Source organism: Notothenia rossii, assembly GCF_949606895.1.
Source record: "Notothenia rossii genome assembly, chromosome: 10".
Lineage (NCBI taxonomy): Eukaryota > Metazoa > Chordata > Actinopteri > Perciformes > Nototheniidae > Notothenia > Notothenia rossii.
This window is the reverse complement of record NC_136908.1, coordinates 10,489,771-10,510,094: the sequence shown is the minus strand read 5'-3', so window position 1 is coordinate 10,510,094 and position 20,324 is coordinate 10,489,771. Positions and strand designations below refer to the sequence as shown.

The 20,324-nt window shown below is 39.9% G+C and overlaps 1 protein-coding gene across 1 annotated transcript; it reads left to right on the top strand.

Annotated features, from left to right (window-relative positions):
* Window positions 1-819: 819 nt before the first annotated feature.
* Window positions 820-16,499, top strand: ube2ql1 (ubiquitin conjugating enzyme E2 QL1). The gene is made up of 3 exons (XM_079652744.1): window positions 820-1,434; window positions 1,960-2,894; window positions 13,024-16,499. The coding sequence occupies exons 2-3, from the start codon at window positions 2,160-2,162 to the stop codon at window positions 13,153-13,155; spliced, it is 867 nt and encodes a 288-aa protein (XP_079508870.1). The 5' UTR covers window positions 820-1,434; window positions 1,960-2,159; the 3' UTR covers window positions 13,156-16,499.
* The last annotated feature ends 3,825 nt before the right edge of the window (window positions 16,500-20,324 follow it).

The following is a 20,324-nucleotide window of genomic DNA, read 5'->3' as shown; positions in this document are numbered from 1 at the left end:
TTGGGTAACTTTGACTCAATGTAAATATATAGGCCAAAAGGACTGTCTGCATTGTGGGAGGCTAAAAGTAAAAGTGAATGTCAATGATGTTGAGTTTACATTCCTCTGGCATTTCTGCTCAGCCTGTATTCGTGCAGGTAAACAGAGCAAAGCCAGTTAGCCAGAAAAACCAGAAAATACACCATGAAACTTCAAAATAAAAGTAATATTACATGAACAGATTTGGCTCCTTGCACAGGCCAGTAATGTACTTTATGAAGCCCCTAAATGAAAACATGCTTGTGTACAGCAACAATTTTTAACAAAAAATAATGTTACCAAAGTAACTGGTTTTAGATTAATTTAAATAGGCAATTTCCTTTAGAAATAAACTCACTACAGACTAGAAATGAACCTTTTAGGAAACATTTGATCAACTGTTGACTTGTTGTGAATTGAAATGATTGATTGTTTTATGTGTACGGTGTTAAACCAACTTTTTTGCAATCAGCTATTCCTGTCATAATGTTCCCGGTTATAAATCAATTGTTATTGTCTTGTTGCTTGTTACATCTTTTCACTATCATTTTCATTATCACTAATATCATAATTGTTTACAGAAAACAACAGTTATCAATCATGGACTGTATCCCCATCCCCATTTTCGAGCATATTTTCCCCTTAATTCAAGACAATATGTGCACTGTACATCAAACATGATATACACACAAAACATTGACATCAGGTACACAGGTACATATACTGAGTAAAACAATAAATACAAAAGAAAGTAAAAACAAAAGGTAACAGTTCAAGTAAAATGTTAAGCGAATACACATTTGGTTACCATGTCAGAGCTTGAATGTTAAACACCTGAACTTTTGAAAGAACATACATAACATTCATCTGTTTACAACTCATATATCAATATTCCAATTACTGTAGACTATTCTGCACAGTTTTCTATTATATTCTGTTTCTATTATATTCTATTTTATTTTATTTACTTTACTGTTTTATTGTTTTATTGTGTTGTTGCACTGTTGGAGGAGCCTGTCTGTGACCTAAGATTTGCATTGGCATAACTACACTGTAGCTATGCGACCAAACATGACAATAAAAGCCTTGAAACTTGAAAATGTAACCGATAACGTCAGTGCTTTTATTTTGAAAGGCCGTCGTAGCAGCGCCTCTCCGGTGAGAGCAGACTGGCTGAGGAGGATTAACGGGGGCTGGTTTGTCCTCGGCTGCATTAAAGCTGGAGCTGCCGCAGCTGCGAACACATCAAAGACTCTGCTTCTCCTCGCACTGCAGCTCCACCGACGGCAAGTCCAACTGGATGCTGGAGGAGCCATTCCTTCTTCTTTTTTACGCACAACGAGGATCGGTGTCCGGTCTATCACAACAAGGATATACAAAACAGACATAGGCTACCTCGAGTTTCAGCCCTCTATGGTAAGCAACGGGCTGCTGTTTTAATATTGGTTCTGTGTGGGCGGAAGAGCACCCATAAAGAATAATGTATGATATTCTTATGATTGAGTCTTTAAGTGAATATATCGTGCATTCATTGGGATTTGTGGGGTTTAAATCCTCCATAATAATATAATTGTATATGAATAGCCTGTTTAGAGTGTCCTTGGCAATGTTCCATAGCCTCTATGATTCCTATACATTTCCTATAGGTGTTTCTTGTAATCATTAGTACGATTTGTTAACACGCTTCAGATGCATTATGGGGTTTTCCACCTTTAATGTCACTACATAGTTCCTTCTTTGTTTTTCTTGTGTTTTAATCACGTTGCCTGACATTTCGCTATAATAAAATATATTATAGCATCCCCTTCGCGATCCTGCGTAATGGATCATCGAACAACTGCAGTCATGATGTGGAGGGGGGGTGATCTGTTTCGAACCAACTGTGAGAGAATATTCATTTAATCTCGCCTGTTTTTGTTGTTTTACTGTTTTTTTCTTCAGTCGAGTCGTGTCCAGATGCTGCACTGAGGAGGAACCTGCTCCCCGGTTGTGTTGATCCTGAGGCTGCAGTGGGGGGGATTGCGGTACAACAAGGTTAATAATCAGCATCGATAAAAGGTCTTCTGTGAGGAGACCCGACTTTTTAAGGGTGATTCTTGCCCCTGTGCGGGGGGAACGGAGGATAGATCTATATAAAAAGTATGGCCACCTTACTGCGGAAGATCGGTCTCATCCGCCTGCACGACCGGGACACCGAGGACCCAAAGCACCATCAGGGATCGCTAAAGGGCACCAAGGGAGGGAACCAGAAGAACAACGCCAACAAACACTGTCAGACCGCCAACGAGACCAACAACATCCTGAGCACCCCGGAGATCAAGGCGAGGAAGCTGGACCAGGTGGGCAAGGACAAGGCCGGGTCCGGGAAGGATAAGCTGGGCAAGGATGCGAAGGAGAAGCAGCAGACTGGAGGAGGAGGAGGTGGAGGTGGGAGTAAAACCACCAGTGCCTCCTCCTCCTCCTCGATACCACCGCTGGCGCCTCACCGGCAACACTGCACCCAGGTCCGGACGCGCAGGCTGATGAAGGAGCTGCAGGAGATCCGGAGGTTAGGGGACAACTTCATCACGGTGGAGCTGGTGGAGGACAACCTGTACGACTGGAACGTGAAGCTACACCAGGTGGACAAGGACTCGGCGCTGTGGCAGGACATGAAGGAGACCAGCACCGAGTTCATTCTGCTCAACGTCACCTTTCCAGATAATTTCCCCTTCTCGCCACCGTTCATGCGCGTCCTGACGCCCCGGTTGGAGAACGGATACGTGCTGGACGGAGGGGCCATATGCATGGAGCTGTTGACCCCCCGCGGATGGTCCAGCGCCTACACGGTGGAGGCGGTGATGAGGCAGTTTGCAGCGAGTCTCGTAAAAGGACAGGTGAGAGGAGGAAGGGGTGTTGTGGGGGAGGGTGGGTGAGAATTCCTTGCATGGAATATCATTAAGTATCAAGCATGTTAATCGTGTTAAGTACATCTATTTTCAGCCATGACACGCTCTCGGTATGAGCAGTGCCATTTACGTCATGCGTAATTAATGCGTAATAATGCTATACTCATGTGCAGCATTAAGTGGAGGCTTTTAGTCTAATAAGGGTGTTTAAAGCAGTTTTTGATTGAAAAATATGATAATATGTTCTTGTTAATCTCATCTATTCCCTATCATTTCCTTGATTAAGTGTCATTGTTGAACACCAGTGGAGTTATATTTCAAGATGTTTTATTTTATTTTTTTACATAATCAATTGGAAGCATGTCCCAATGAGAGGCAGTCTTCTCATCATATTTATATTCAAATATCATTTTAACAGAAACTCATTCAGTTAAATGGATGCATTGCTTTTTGTTTAGTCTATTTTTAGCATTTGCTCAATGTGTGCTATAGGTCTGTAGTCTCCTCCTCTGCCTTCTGCAAACTCATTATGAATATTATTAATCTTTATGTGACTTTACGGCAGCCATTTCATGCGGAGCAAACCTCAGTGTGTCCTTTATGCCAGCTCTTCGCTGCAGTCCCGGTTTTCTCTCCTTTTATTGCCTCCATAAATCAGCATCCTTTGACAACAAAGACCCACTGCTGTGTAATGGAACCGTCTCCAAAGCCCATCTAATGCAGTCTCACAATATATCTGTATACTCCTATCAGATTATTCTAAAGGAGGAATAAAACACTTGTGATGGATAGAAAGAGGGATGATTGTATAGAGACAGCAGGTAGTCTACCTACCAGCAGTGCTTCCTGATGTAGACTCACTGGATTATGTAATCCTGTCAAATCTGTTTTTCACATCCTCAGTGCACTGCAGCAGCTCTGCAATTCAGATGGAAATGGCTGCATCTCCAAAAGCACTGAATAGATTCTCTATTTCTCAACTGGATGAGCATCCCAGTTTTCTAACCATGTTACAAGGTGACACCATAGCAAAACATTTAGGACAAAACATAATAAACATAATAAAACCCACAAACGAAAACAGATGAGGAGAAAAAACCACAAACAAAAAAACATCAGCAGTAACAACCCAGTGCGGTACTCATGTGTGAGTCCTTATTCTGTTATATCTATGCCCATAGTTAACTCTGAACCATTCCTCTTTCATGTATGGTGCAATTGGGTTTAATAACTCAGGGTTCATCAAATTTGATAACCTCTCCAATGGTTTTGATTAGGAGTTCTATGTGCTAAGTTCAATTGGAGCCATTACGTTTATTTTTTAATATTTTCTTTTATTGAGGAAGCAATCTGTTGTGTTTTGGCAGACTGAAATGTATGGAACAGCAGAATAGGTACCCCTTTAATTAAGACTACATCAACAAAAACATGTAGAAATAATGCAAGAAAACAATATATTCATAAATGAAACACATATATACCTCCAATCAGTTTGTCAAACCATAACAAAATATCAGGCGGATCTTCATTTTTGGATTATTGTGAGGCGTGCGGCATACAAAGCAATTCTAATGGTGTGCCTGTCTACGTTCAATGGATTAGAAGTTATATCTATCCCAAACCCTTTCTTTAAAACTGTTCGAAAGGCTCACTCTTTAGTCATATCACGTTCATCTCATCCGTAGAGCCTGCCCCTCTGACGCTCTCTGACGTCAGCAGTATGACGGCGCTGTGGCAGGAGACCTTACGTAAACTGTCAGTGGATTCTCCTGCCCTCCCCCCACCCCCCACCCTCATGCTTTATTGGTCTCTGATGATGATAACATTTGTCCCGCGTCCTCTTTAGGGCATCTGTAAACCAAGATAGGTCATGCATAGAGAGAGAGAGAGAAAGAGAAAGAAAGAGAAAGACAGAGAGAGAGAGAGAGAGAGAGACAGAGAGACATATGTGTGTGTCGGTGTGTGTGTTCTTCTTGATTTGCTGCTTGAGGAGATGAGCAGCTCCGCAGTGCTCCCTAATTATGGTGCAGTGTCTTCCCTCTCCAGATTGCTAATGGAAACAATATTGATTAATTATTCCTGTGTGCGCTTGTATGTGTGCGTGCAGCTCTTTATCTCATTGTTTGCCTCGTTTGCATATGCTCCCTCTAGCTTGTGTCCCAATTTTGCAGGAGATGCACCCGTCTCTCATTCATCAGGACAGACGCAGAGCTATATAACCCTTCATACACACAGAGTATATTTATTCATCCTTGGGCACCAGTTTGCTGTGGCAATAGTGATGTGGCTTGTTTAGAAGCTCCCTGCCTATTTTTAGTGTGAGAGGATACACGCCGTGACAAACTGTTGAAGGGAAAGTCAACGTAACTCCCACGTGTCTTCACCTCTGAGGGAAACACTGACACAAGCACACAGGGTGAGGTGACAGGAAGGAGGCACTGAAGGTGATCACCATTATGGCACGATGGAATCTTTTATGACAGTAATTTAAGCCTCGTGTGCCATGCAGGTTGTTGGAAAAAACTGTGGTTTTGTGCGGCATCTTGTTGGATGAAGGTTTATTCATAGTGTGAGACAGCTGGATAATTGATCTCTGTTGAATTGTTGTCTGTAAAGCAGTGTTTAGTACTCCTGGTTATTCTTTTTGATATGTTATGAAAGCAAGGCTAATTGGATTTTGTTTTGCAGACATTTCTTTGCTATTCATTTCTTGAAACTGTCATTTTCTTGAGCTCACATTGACGTAAGTTACAGTCTTTAGACATTCATCGCGTATAATTCAGTTGTGTTGTGTGACATCAGCTGTGAAATGAAGAATAATAGTGATAGTTGATGAAGAAAACCCAAATATATGCTGGTACCAACCTTCTTAAATGTTAAAGTACATTGCTGCTTCTTCCCAGTTTGAATCTGAAATAAAAAAAAACATTTTTTACATTGACTCAACAATCAATATTATAAATGCTATGATTAATAGAGTCAAAGATAATGAAATGGATTGTCAGTTACTCTAATCAAAACTGATGAAAGGGGTATTTTTTAAAATGTAGGGACTCACAAGTGAAGGATCAAAATTTGAATTGAAAGAAAAGACACTGAGACCTCACAACTTTTTGTCCCCAGTATAGATGAAGCGTTTAAAAACCCTGGATCCTACATTACCCATAGTGCAACTGGATAGTATTTTACGCAATGCCTCTTAAAAGCAGACTTTCTGTAAAAAATGTCTAAGCCAAAACCGAGATTCCCCCACATGCCCTCATTAGGGTTTTTTTTTTTTCTTACACTCAATCGGAGTTCATTGTAACTGCACCAGGATGAATGAGTGTTGTGTTGTTGACAGTGTGCAGACAGCAGACGATACACTAAACATCTAACAAAAAATGAGGCATTAATAACACGGTGGAGTTATCCTTTGATGACCCCGCCACAGCGCTCCTTAATGATCTGATGAGTGAGGATGATGATGACATTGATCCCTGTTTGTTTATTCGACCCCGTTAAGCACATGCCTTGGTTATGTAATCCCCACCCCAACCCTCTAGCCCACAGAGCTGCTTCCCAGCATGCACTGGGGCCTTCCCTCCTCTGCCCATTGACTGATCTCCATTCACACGATTACCCAGCAGCCACTTTACACGAGTGTGTACCTCTCAACGAGCAAGCGCTTAGCTGAAATAGATAAACACTGACATGGCACTGTATAGGCCCGGGGCGCTCGGCTAAATACACACACACACATTTTTAATTACTCTGTCCGTCCATCTTTGGCACACCGAGCCATTCTTGTAGATGTGTGCAACCACAATGGTGCTAATTAATGCTCAATTTAAAATTTCCATGTTGAAGACGTGGACTTTCTGGGAGATTTGTGCGTATTTCCCCTCTTTCACACACTCTCTCTTCCCCTTTACTTTTATGATATTGTTAAAAGTATCAGTAGAAAACGGCACTTTAAAATGTCATCCTTTTTTTATTTGAGTTTCCTGTTTTAAGTTAAAGGTTACATTTGTTCCATAAAAGAATTTCAATGGAAACTCTGAATAAGTACCCTTTTAGCTAAGACTACATCAACAACAAATTGAGAAATCATGTAAGCAAACAATATATTTAACCATAAACAAAAACACTTGAAGTAAACAGAGATAACCTATTTTGTTTGGGTGATGTTTACAAGATCAGTATATTTATTACAAGTTATATTGTTATTGCAATATTCAAAGATATCATTGCATATTATGCCACATGCTCCATTCATAGGTTACAATCAATGTGAAATTAAAATCAAATCAATGTGAAATTAAAATCAAATCAACGTGAAATTAAAAACACAAAGGTTGCTCTCTGCGATTTGTTCAATGATAAATAAAGAAAATGGTACACTCCCTTCCTCTATCACTGTTTAGCACCTCTTTAAAAAATGCTAATTGCCTGAAGGATATCCATTGCAGCAAGCGCCATGTTAAGGTAATGACAGCAACCATATGGCAGCATGTGGAGATATATGGTTATACGTTGCTTGTGATTTTGAGAAGAGAACAGCATCTCCCAGCTTTCCCCCAGTGCTTTGCGACGTTAGCCAAACAACAAAGTGCATTATCTGTCAGCCTCAGTAATCTGTATCACAGGCCACAGGAGGGGCAGGTTTTCATGCAGCGCCTCATGGTGACACCCAGTTGGTTTGTTTTCCATTCAAAATGCTCTGGGACTCAAGGCCAGTCCCAGAGGAACGCTGCATGTATCTACCTGAATGAGTCAGTTATTGTTTTCCTCCATTGAATTTCTCAAAACAATTGAAAAACCTGCCAAACAAAGGGAACGTTTTTTTCTAGTTTCCAGTGCAAATCAACTTCCACTAATAATTCATTGTCTTCTTACTAAAGGTGAGATCCAATCAGAATACTATCCAGGGGGGAAATTAGATTTTGGGACAGTTTTGATCCATTTTAGAATAAAATACAAAACTACAAAGATAAAATACAATAGAATAAAACCTTTTTATTTAAACAAAGTTAAAGTTCAAATGTTGAATGCGTAGATAAAATTAAAAAGTACAAAAAAAATGATATAAACAGAAATCAGGAAACCTTTTTTATCCCTGGGGGAAATGATGTGCACATAAGATAACATAATAAAAACCTTTTTATTATCATAATCATTTATGTAAAAATGTGCACGTTGTACCACAATATATAACAGCAATAAATATGTACAAATGTATTTAAAATATATACAATATAATGTAAAAGCATTAATGAAGACAATATGGATGAAACCAGATTATTGCCTCCTGCCTTTCTAAAGTTGTCTGACTTCATTAGAAGTATGTCATGCATCAAATACACTTATCTTTGTTTATAGCAAGGCCCTTACATTGATTAACATCCAATGGAAAGGACAAGCTCTTCAAACATGTGTAACTGTTTGAGACAGACACACTGAGTGTGTCTAAGCCCTGCAGTGAAACGAGGCCAGTGTTGCTACAGGAATGGAAACTGTAACCCTAATCTCCAGATCCTTCAACGTTATCACTTCATCTCCATTTATCCCTGGCACCACTTTCGACCCAAAATAGCAGAGACCGTACGCAGTAGGACGTACTGATTATCCATCAGATGTCATGGGTGCAGAGAATAAACACTGGATAGGCAAAATGCAAATCAACTCTGATAAAGGGAAAAGCTTAGTCAAATAGCACCAATGCTATCCTTAAGCTAATGTCGCTATAAAGCTAAAGTTGTCTAATCTCTCTAACCTTCATCTGAATATTTTATTTAGTCTCAGTTTTTAAACAAAGGTAGTTGAAGGCATTGCACTGCAGTAGTTGTTTTAACCCTAATGTTGTTTCAGTAGTCACGTTACATTTCCGTGGTTATCATAACCCAAACCTTGTTTCCTGTAAACAGGTGTACATTTTAAAAAGACTGTATGCATTTAACGAGCTAATGATTGATACGTGTTGCAAGACAATTGTAGAAGAACACTCCTGAAATAGTTCATCCATTTTGTTTGTATTTGCTTTGAAAATAATGCGTTTTATTGTTGGATCTAACCATCCAATCCATTTAGTTGTAAAACGTGTCCAGGTTTTTAGCTAGCATCTCTGAGATTTCTGACAAGACCCAGCACAGGGGGTGAATAGATATTGTGTTTGTGGTGTTAACAGATTTGAAACATTTCATTGAAAATAAACAGTAAAGTATTTTCCTAGAGACATAGTCCCATTTGATCTCTCTGTGGCTTAAGAAATAAGAACATGCCTCTAAGATGATGATGATGACTACATGATAACTGTATTAGTTTGAGTTTAATGGGGGCTAGTTTTCTTACCTTTCGACCGAGCGAGCTTTTCCCACCTATCTCCAGTCTTTATGCTAAGCTAACACAGCTGTAGCTTTATTTACCTCTCATACAGATATGAGAATTGTGTCATATACTTCTTAAAATGTCAAACAACATCTTTACGCAGCAGCTGGAGAATGAAATCGCTTTATAAGTTCATCATTGTGTACCAGACTACATAACAGTGGTTGACCCTCTGATCTTCTGCAGCGGGATAATGGATGTATTTATCCGGCGTTTTCTTCCTGGAAAACAGGACAGAAGTTTAACTGCAGGATTAAAAGAGCACATCGTGGATGTGTGACAATATGAGGGTATTTATCTGCAGTGCAGCATGCAGAGGAGCTCACCATCTAAAATAATTCCATTAGTATTGGTTTCAGTGGAGTGGCCTTTGTGCCATTCTTTTCCTGCCAAGAAAGGTCCCGGGTCGAGGGAAGTGGTGCAGTGTTACAGAACTGGTACAAACACGATGTACCAACAAAGTAGAGCGAATAGTTAGGAGAAAAAATGAGTCGACAGAAAAACGTTTCCCAACAATTTTTAGCTTGCATTGATATCTTATGAATACTAATGCACCACTGTAATGTCTTTTCTTAACATGTTATATATTGTAGTACAATGTGCACATTTGACCTTTAACCTCTTGTGTTTATATACATATTTTTATTATTTGTCATACTTTATTGGACATTTAACTTGTTGTGTTTGTATTTATTTTATCTTTTTATTGCACATTCTTACTTCTAACTTCTTATGTTTATATAAATATATCTATTAGGGATGTCCTGATCACCTTTTATTGCTCCCGATCCGATTCCGATCATTTGATTTTGACAATTTGCCGATACCGATTTTTCCCGATCCGCTCTTTATGCAATGCATTAAGAGAAAAAAAAGAAAAAAAGCATTCAAGTTGTCCCTTAAGGTTATTTTTTTTATTTAAATTGGATATTCTATCCAACATGGATATCGCTTCTTTCTTTCACAGCAGCATTGGATCAGTTCAGTTGTGCAGCTTTGGATCAAAACAAAATAAAGCTTTCAGTACTCGTTAGCTTACTGCTACAATTAGACACTGCGCCCTGCCCACTCTGTTGCCAGATTTGAGAGAAAGAAGCCACACATACATGATGTTCTGTAATTTGAAACCAAAACTAAGGCCTCAGGATGACTTTAAGACTTGAACATGGTCATTTTTGTTTTGTAACATTGAATACAACATTTAAAAAAAAGTATTTAAAAAAAAAAAAAAAAAAAGAATCCCGATCCCCGATTTTTTTTCTCCCGATTCCGATCTTTTGAAAATCACGTGATCGGCTCCGATCCCCGATCACGTGATCGGATCGGGACATCTCTAATATCTATAATTTGTACCTTTTATTTATTTCATTCTAAATTGGAACAACCAATTCAATTTCCCCCAGTGTTTTTTCATGCAATAATGGCAGAAAACACCATTTTAAATGCCTCAAATATGGACCTTTTCTGTGTTTCTCTTTTTTAATATCATATCAAATGTATATCTTTGGGTGTTGGATTGACAAACAAGACATTAAAGACATCACATTGGACTTAATTAGACCAAATGATTCATCCAAACATCATTGGCAGGTTAATTTGTAATGAAATAACATTTAGTTGCAGTCCTACAGAAGATAACTGCAGAGTTACCAAAGACATACTGTACAGTCAGAACCATCCTCCCAATTGTGGTGTGTCTGTGATTCGGAGTAGATTTCTATAAATGTACTTCAACAGTCTTGACGTTCATATGAATCACACCTCTGTCACGGCTGTCTGAGTGTTTCTATGTGAAGACAGTTGTTTCCTTTTTCTATTCATCCTCCCACACACTCTGCTTAAGGGGAAGACTTGGCACTGCTGGCAACGACAGAATAAGCAGCTTTATCCTCACACCCACTCCTCTTTTCTCCATTTTTCTTTGCCCCCCTGTCATCCCACACTTATTATTAGCTCCAGTGTGTGAAGTAGGGAGGAGGGGCCTTTAGTAAGGTGGTGCCTGGGTGAAAACGTCTCTTTGTGAGATGTCACGGTGCTCTGAGTGAGATGCTTTTCACACTGAGGGTTACATGCTCATATATTTATTTTCTGTCATATTTACAAGCCTTTCATCGTTTAGCACAGTGGATGCTTCTGGGTCTTCACTTATCTCCCCATTGCCCCGTTGTGGTGGAGGTTTTATTCTCGCTTGTGATTGGACGTGACATTTTAAAAGCCCGTTCGCTGCCTTTTAAACATTGATCTAATGCTGGTCAGCCTGCATTCAGACCACTTGTCTTGTCAACGTTTCCCCTGCGGCCGTGCATTCACCAACTAGTCGGTTCATGTGCACTTGTGGGCTGTGTCTCTGAATTTCTATACATTGTCTGTGATTTTGACAAGACCAATCGTGACAACCAAAGCCATCTTTCTTTTTATAGCACATCCAGATCAGTCAAATTACATGATATACTTTTTCTTAAATTTCACCCAAAAATATTCTTCTTTTTGACACAGAAAGTCATGTCCTTATGCTTAAAGACGTGAAAATTAAGAAAGAATATCCTTCTACTTAAAACCACTGTGTTGAAAATGTCTGGTAGCAGCGTGTTTGGTGGAATGACTTTATATGATTGTACATTAAATACATTTAGGTTTTGGACTGTTAATAACACAAATTAAGACCTTTACAGATGTCACCATGACATTTAGATAATAGAGATGGCTAGTTGTTCCCACAGGCCATACATTTAGGGGACTTACCAGGAACATTATCGGTAGGTTAATCAATAATGACTAATTGCAGCTTTAAATAGATGCTGCAGTCACCCCAAAAATTCTGCACATGGAGGCTGTAGATTTTTGCTGTTTGGTAAACTGACCTTCAGATTTGGAATTAAGCCTCAATTTCTATTAATGTCATAATTAAGGAAAGCAGAAATACATTAATCACTTAATGGCAGAGAAGCTTCCTTGATTTAGATCAATGCCAACATCGAATCAATTGTACTTTGGCTCAGGGCCTGTTTGTCTATCCGATTTAGTGGAAATTCATTCAGTATTTGGAGGTTTTCCTCCTGAGAGACACACATAGTTAACATCAGTTAGCATTGCAAGGGGTCCCTGAGTAAAAAGGCAAGCTCCTTGGCTTATGATTTTTTTGGATATTCTCCACATTAACACCGCTTGTATAAATGTTGAGATTTGAATTCAATCACCAGAGGTAAAAACCTAACATTATGCTAGTTTTATGCTGTACATAACTACATTGCCACAATTGCTAAGCTAAAGGCAGCTAAAGTTTGACTTGATCACATTGAGTTTTCTTATGTACCCACTTGTTTGTCTACGCCTGTTTTTAAAAGCTTCAGACATTCTTGATTCGGTTATTTACCAACACTACTTACTTAAGTATTTTGTGTCCTTATTTCAGGCATCTAAGAAAAAACCCGTTCAAAAAAATGTTGGCTTTGTGATGAGCAAACCGGGAGTACTAAAATGCTAACTCATATCCATGTTACAGGGATCATTCCTGCATCTATTAAGGACACAACCTTGGTTTCCTTATTGTTAGCTACACCTCTGTCAAGATGTCCCATATGCAAATCATGGGAAAATATAAAGAAAAATATATATTGAGTAGCAATTAGCAAACTGTATGCTACTTTACTCTCTGGACAGTAGAGGACAGTTTGCTTCTGTATTTTGTACTTTTCCACAAAATGCTAACTTAATTTCCCTCTCATCCCTCCCCCTTTATCTTTCCTCACAGGGGCGTATATGTAGGAAAGCAGGGAAATCCAAGAAAGCGTTCAGCCGTAAAGAAGCCGAGGCCACCTTCAAGTCCCTGGTGAAGACCCACGAGAAGTACGGCTGGGTGTCTCCGCCCGTGTCCGACGGCTGAGCGTCCGCTGACCCTCCAACCCCAAGCGCTAGCCGGATAAAACCCCAGCTAGCACCGACACGCAAAATGACACACCACGCTAACTCAACAATCTCCCATCTTCACCTTTTGCTGTTACACTTCTAAGAGTTCTTTTTTTCTTCTTGGTTTGTGTGTCTGTGTTATTATCTTTGGAGGGTGTTTTTTTTTGTTGCCCTCATCTCCACAAAACTCTCGGAGAGCAGACACACCGCCATCATCTTTCGTTCCTCTCCCTCTTGCCAGGGAGATACTTCTTTCCCCCCATTTTGGAAAGACCTGTGAGGGAGGTATGTGTGTGTGTTTCTCACTCCATTGGACATCAACTGGGAGTGTGTGCACGTGCATAGGAGTGTGCGTTACTGTCGTGGATTTCTTTTTTTTGTCCTAACGCACACCCATGCACGTACGGGAAAAATCGGTTACTGTGGACTTTTCCACCCATGTGAAAGACTACTGAATGAAGAAGACTCATCCCCCTCTCCTGTCCTCTTCATCCCATCTATTTCTCTACAGCACTGAACCGGCGTCACTTCCCGCCGTCTCTCTCTGTAGCCGTCAGGTCATTTACATATAAATGAAGCTGTTAATGTTTAATATATGGGCAGCGCGCTGGCGTTTATACTTAATCATTCGCCCCTTTATTACCCCCTTCTTTTGACTGTGCCGTTGCTCACAGTTCAATGCAACAAGATTGTAATTTACATGGAGCTGTGCTCTTTCTCTCTCTATTACTTTAGCTTGCTTTGCTCACTTTGTTCCTCTTTGTTTCTCAGTCTCTCGTGGCTAAATTTAGAGCTCATTGTTGCGTAGATTGGATATTGATTTCTAATGGAGAAATGAAAAAGTCACATTGCTTTATGCAGACACTATGTATGATAAATAGAATGACAGTCAGTCGCCTCTCTTTCTTTCTCTGTCTCTCTACTCGTGTGTGTGTGTGTGTGTGTGTGTGTGTGTGTGTGTGTGTGTGTGTGTGTGTGTGTGTGTGTGTGTGTGTGTGTGTGTGTGTGTGTGTGTGTGTGTGTGTGTGTGTGTGTGTGTGTGTGTGTGTGTGTGTGTGTGTGTGTGTGTGTGTGTGTGTGTGTGTGTGTGTGTGTGTGTGTGTGTGTGTGTGTGTGTGTGTGTGTGTGTGGGGCAGAGGAATAAGACTGTAATTCCCATGATTCAGATACCAGATAGTACAGCTGAAGGCCATGCCTCTGTGTGTGTATGTGTGTGTGTGTGAGCAAGGGAGACAACCCTTTAAACAGAGAAGAATATGATTTACTGTGAATGACACTAAGGCCTAAAGGGAGTGCTGTTTTTAATTTGTATTTGCTAAAGTACTCGTCGCTTTCTTGTTCCACTTTCTATGTCAGCTCCTGATTATTAGTACTGTAAACACGTGAATATCTCGTCTGTCTCTCCGATCCGTGTAAAACACTTAAAGGACAGTAGAATATACGCAGGTTTAGCTGTGCGTCAGACGCCTACACACACACACGTAAGCTCGCCCTTACTCAACACACACACACAGACACAGAAATGAAGAAGGACACAGGCTCTAGCGCCTCTGAGGATGGAGAGGTGCTTTAAATGAACCAGCCTGATTGATGTCTGCTGAAAGAGAGAGACTGAAGGCAGAAGAAGAGCAGAGCCGAGAGGAGGGAATCGCGTTTCCTTTGATCACCACCGGCTGCTTGTGGAAATGTCAGGTGGCTTGCAAAATGGCGGAAGACAGATATTAGTTGCTCTGTGATTACATAAGAGACACGTTCCTGAGTTTCAACCTTTTTAAAAAGGACTTTTATAAATAACTCATATAAAGTCTGAGGCTGCAGCAACGTCCGTCTCAACCAATCTGGCCTCCACTAGCCACAGACTATCTGTCCGTCCTCGTGTGTTTGTTTGTCTATCTGCCAGTTAAATGTCAGAGGGAGAGCTGCTAATTGGTCTGACATTTCAGCCGAGCGTCATTAGAGAAGAGCCACCGAGAGGAGAAAGATGGAGGATGTCAAACCTCCTGCCTGGCGCTGACATTTTGTCACTCCTGCCCTATTTTTTTGGGGGGGAGGGTGGTTCAGGGTTTTTAGGAGCATCTCTATACCCTTCGGCTCTCAGCAGGCCAAAACGTTGCCAGCATTTCGCCTTCGGATCGCGCCACGCTACGTTTTCATGTGTCGTGTCTGTGGTCAATAACAAATGTGCGTCTGTGTGTGAGTGCATGTGCAAGCAAATATGTGTGTTACAACCTCCAATCGTGAAAAGAAAAGGCAAAAGACTAAAAAACACACCGTCTGGTATGTGATCATGTACGAGCGCGTGTTAGTCCTCTTTGAATTTGGCTAGTCATTTCAGGGTCGATGGTATAGTGATCTCTCTGCTTGTCAGCGGAGAAAACTGTAAACTGAATTATTAGTACGACAAAATATCTCAAAATGCTGAGTGTTTGCTGGTTTCAAGAGAATACTTTTGTGATATAGGTTAGATTGGTAGTTTGCAGACACTAACTGGTTGAACTGATTATGTTGTATTATATCTGCATGTGATATGTGATTGGTAGCTAGCTACTGTATATCTTTTTTCAAGAAAAGCAAGAAAAAATATGGGAAAAAACAAAAAATGCAAATGCTTCTCTTTTATTGGTCTTTTTGTTTCTTTTTTGGGTTATGTATTGTATGTATATTTCTTTGATTCCGAAGCGTCCTCAAAATGTCACATTGTGTTCTATGAATGTTTGTGTTTTAATTTATTTGTGGTTTGCCAAAATGAAGATTTGAAGCATGTTGCCGGTATTGTCACAAGAAAATGAGAAAAAAAAACCTTACTAAGAATGATAGCCTATGTATTTGTGTGATGGGGGAAGGTGTGTTTATTAGGGGGGGATTTCAGGGAGTAAAGAAGAAGGACAGAAGGTTGAAACGCCTCAAGATTATAAAAGGGAGTATTTTCTTAATTGGGAGTGCATCAAAGTGGAATCAAGAAAATTCCTACGCTCCCGTGAAAACTTCCTAGTCCCCTCCATGATGTCACTACTGTCCCTTCCCCATTGGTCCTGCTCTCGACAGTGATTTGGCTTATGGGTAATGCAGTCAACACAAAGATCTGCACTGACATTTTCCCCAGTCGCAGATCAAGGATCAGTATGACCTCCCTATGCTTCAAATCTTACTCGTAAAGGGAACGCGCACATCTGACCTGTGATCAGTTACTTCTTGGCGACTTTATCCCACTCCTGAATTGAGTGTTTGGTCGAAACCGAGGTCTTAAAAGTTTTAAAAGGTGAAAGGTCGTTGCAAGACCAAACAGGAATGTGCAATAAAAGTTACAGCTTATCAAACTGATTGGATTGTGGTTTTGTTTCACACTTTTTGAGTTTTGTGTGCTGCTACACCTGCATGCATTTTAATGACCTACCTAGTGTGTCCTCTGCATGGCCTCCTGCATTGTCCTACATTCCTTTACTGCAGTCAAGAAGTCATCTTTCTAACATCCTCAGTAAGGACAGACTGTAATCATCCGCCCTCTCTTCACTTGGGCTTATATCAGACATCCCCCAGCTTGATGGAAACAAAGTGTTCCCTCTCTGCCTGTGGATCTAGAGTGCCATAATCTGACACAGGCGCCCGTAAATGGATTAATTTTAAAAGCACGGGTCATGCCGACTCCAACTGTACGAAAACAGTTGTTTGAAGGTCACCTGTAAAGACAATACACAATTACTAAACAACCATCTTACTATCTGGGAGTCCAACATGAGTAGGGACCAAACCTTACAAAACAACCTTTTACATTTAACTGTCAAATCCTGACCTACTTTATAGTCCATTGTAAATACATATAAGGATATTACCAATTTCAGAACCCATCGACTATCAGTCATGCAACAATAAGGCTCAGGGGATAAGGGTTTATATTTTGAAAGTACTGCTGTAGACTGTAGATATATGGGTCAAAAATCAATGCGCTTGTCATTGTTTATAGTGTAGTTAGTTATTAAAGACATGGCATTGAAAGATGATGTTTTTTTCAACTAAATTGTCATCAGGCATTAGCTGATGGGTTCTGAGATTGCATTTCTCCAATGTGATCCACTTCCTTAGCTCAGCACACAGACTGTTTACCTGCAATCAACCAAGTTCTGCTCTAACGCGATTGATCAATTCAACTACAAACGAAAAACAGAACGCTTCAAGTACCAAAATCTTGTCTGACTGACCTTGGCCTTGATCAACAGTGTTATCCATATTGTATCACCCCACCCTCCTCTAACCTGAGCAGAGTTCTAGTCGAATAAATGAAGAAACGCTTTATAGATTTTATTATAATGATAATGAGGTTATTTCTTTTGCAATGTTCTGGCATATATAAAGAAAGTGTCATCTGATCCAGAAGATTGAAAAAGATATTGAAGTAGCTGGATTGATCTCAACCGTGTTACAATTTTGGGTCCAGAACAGGCCTTATTTCGCTGAAGACATTTTGAAATAGGAAAAGCACAGGTGTCCATACACGTAATTAAGCTACTTTGTGTTTAGGACAATGCATGCTGGCTTACTTGGACACTTAAATATAATGGAGCCATCGTTAACATGATTGGTAACACCTGCGGTTCTTCCTCTCTTCTGTCTTTTGACATAGCTCTTCACTATTATTTCACTTAAGCCTTCTCGCGTTAAGAAATAGTTTCTTTCACTGAGTTTTGACTAATCTGAGAATGAACATGAAATACTTGAAACACATAGGTGTCATTTATACCATTAATGAGGAGTGCATTTAATTGAGGTATTACTGATCCTACTGGGACCCTTAAATGAAATGTTAGTGTTATACGGTAAGTAGGCCTACCACATGTTCTTTTCCTGCTGTTAGGAAAGTAGATATGAAGCTACAGTCAGAAGCCAGCTAGCTAAGCTATTTACCATTAATGTTTTTAGCAAAACCTGTGATTTTCATTCTTTCTATCAAAATGCCTGCTATGATAAAGAGATGTCTGTAGCCTATAATAGAGATACAGAGCTACAGTCAGAATAGTGATATGTGATATAGAAAAACCTGTCAAAATGTGTCAAAATGCCTGTTGTGGAAAAGTAATATCTCTGTAGGCCTACTGTACAGCTACAGCCAGCAGCAGCCAGCTAGCTTAGCCGTTTCCCTGAAAATGGGGAGACGATTGCCTGGCTGTTTCCAAAGGTAACCAACTCAGTCTCACGGCATTTCGTGTTATAGTCACGAAATTAATTTGATCTATTGATTCGTGTTCACCAACACGACTTATGCATTGTTTCCCTGTCAAACAGAACGATAAAAGCAATGTGCCTGCAACACGTATTTTTGTGCGGTCGGGTCTTGGAAGACCAGAAGCTGTGTGGTTCATAAAAACATTTCCTTACTCAATATCTTACCCTAAGCCTAACCCTTTTATTTTAAATTGTATAATGTCGGAGTTTGTTTGCTGACTGCGAGGGAAATAAATGGGGCTCAGAGCCTCAGAATAGGGGAGAGGGGGGTAAATTGAGCCAGTGGGTAAATTGAAACACCCTTTGTAACTAGGCAACGCCTTATAGTTGTAATCACGTGACTAGAAATGATGCAAGCTCCTCCCATTTCTCATTGCCTGTGAAAGAGAGATGCTCATTGTGGTCTGGTAAGTAAATATTTTTACAAAAAAAACGTTTTTTGCTTGTCAAAGTAAATAATCTAGATGTCAGCTATATCGGCTGTCATGTCAAAAAAAAGGGTATTAAACCATGTGAATCATTAAGCTAAAGATGACTCTGAATTTTAATGCTAGGCTATTTTTTCTAAAATGGTGGCTATGGGGTAAAGTGAACCATGGGCCTTGGGGTAAGTTGAGCCAGTTTTTCAATGGAGAAATTAATGAAAGTAGGCCAAGTTGATAATAAGAGCTCATTGTAGGCTATATTTAAAGTTGAATTTACCCTGTTTGATTGGTAAGATGTATGATTACTTTTCCTTTTAACATGTTAAAAAAAAATCAATCAAAAACTAAACTTGTGATTGGTTTGTTATTTATTGTTTAAAGTTACCTTTAAGATGTGTTGTAGGTATGCCCAGGTTTGAACAGGTATGCCCAGTGGTTAAATGTACCCCCTAACCCGGGGGAAGTTGAGCCACAAGACAACTTTTTTTAGAAGTAATATTTTCACTGCCCTTGATCAAATATGAATTCTTATCATTGCCATTGATAGGAGACATCCTGAATTATAGGTGTGTGCTTTCATTTTACTATGTGTCATTTCTCCTTGCTTAGAGGACAGCATAACTAAAAAATGGCTCAACTTACCACTCTCCCCTACTGGAATCTGTATTTATTTTTTATTATTTTATTCCTTCTCATTTTTTATTATTTGGTGCAGGCACGAAACATACTACCAATAGAAATACATCGCTTCTAAAATCGTTCTGTGTCAGAATACTGAAATCTGTATTTTTGTTATCTCTTTTTCCTTCAAATTTGTTATTATTTACATTGCTTTTAAAATCGTTGTGTGACACGGAAAAAATGCGAAAATCGTGTTGGTGAACACAAATCAATAGATTAGTTTTGTGACTATAACACGAAATGCCGTGAGACTGTGTTGAAGGTAACATACTCTGATTGCAAGCATCTCTAAAGCTTGCTAATTAACACGGTAAAGCAACAAATCTGTGTTGAAACCTGGTTTTACAGGGGGTGAAGTAAGGCCACAAAAGCGTACGGATACACACTTTGATGTCAAAATTCACACTTTGCCAGCAACTGTTCAACAGGTGTATGTTAAGACTAATATCTGTTGAACAACGCACATTTATACACCCTTACTGAACACACACACACATTGCTATCATCATTGCTGACATACCCTAATTAATTGATCCCTGAGGACTTGTTTTTGTTTAGTTGATTTTTCCCTGCAGCTCATTAAGAAGGGAGAGAGAGACTGAGCAGTGTGTGGATCAGAAAGAGTGAGCAAGATATTGCTTAAAGGTCTACCGAATACTGTGAGGACATCAAGCATACACAAAAGCCAGTTGTGTGTGTGTGTGTGTGTGTGTGTGTGTGTGTGTGTGTGTGTGTGTGTGTGTGTGTGTGTGTGTGTGTGTGTGTGTGTGTGTGTGTGTGTGTGTGTGTGTGTGTGTGTGTGTGTGTGTGTGTGTGTGTGTGT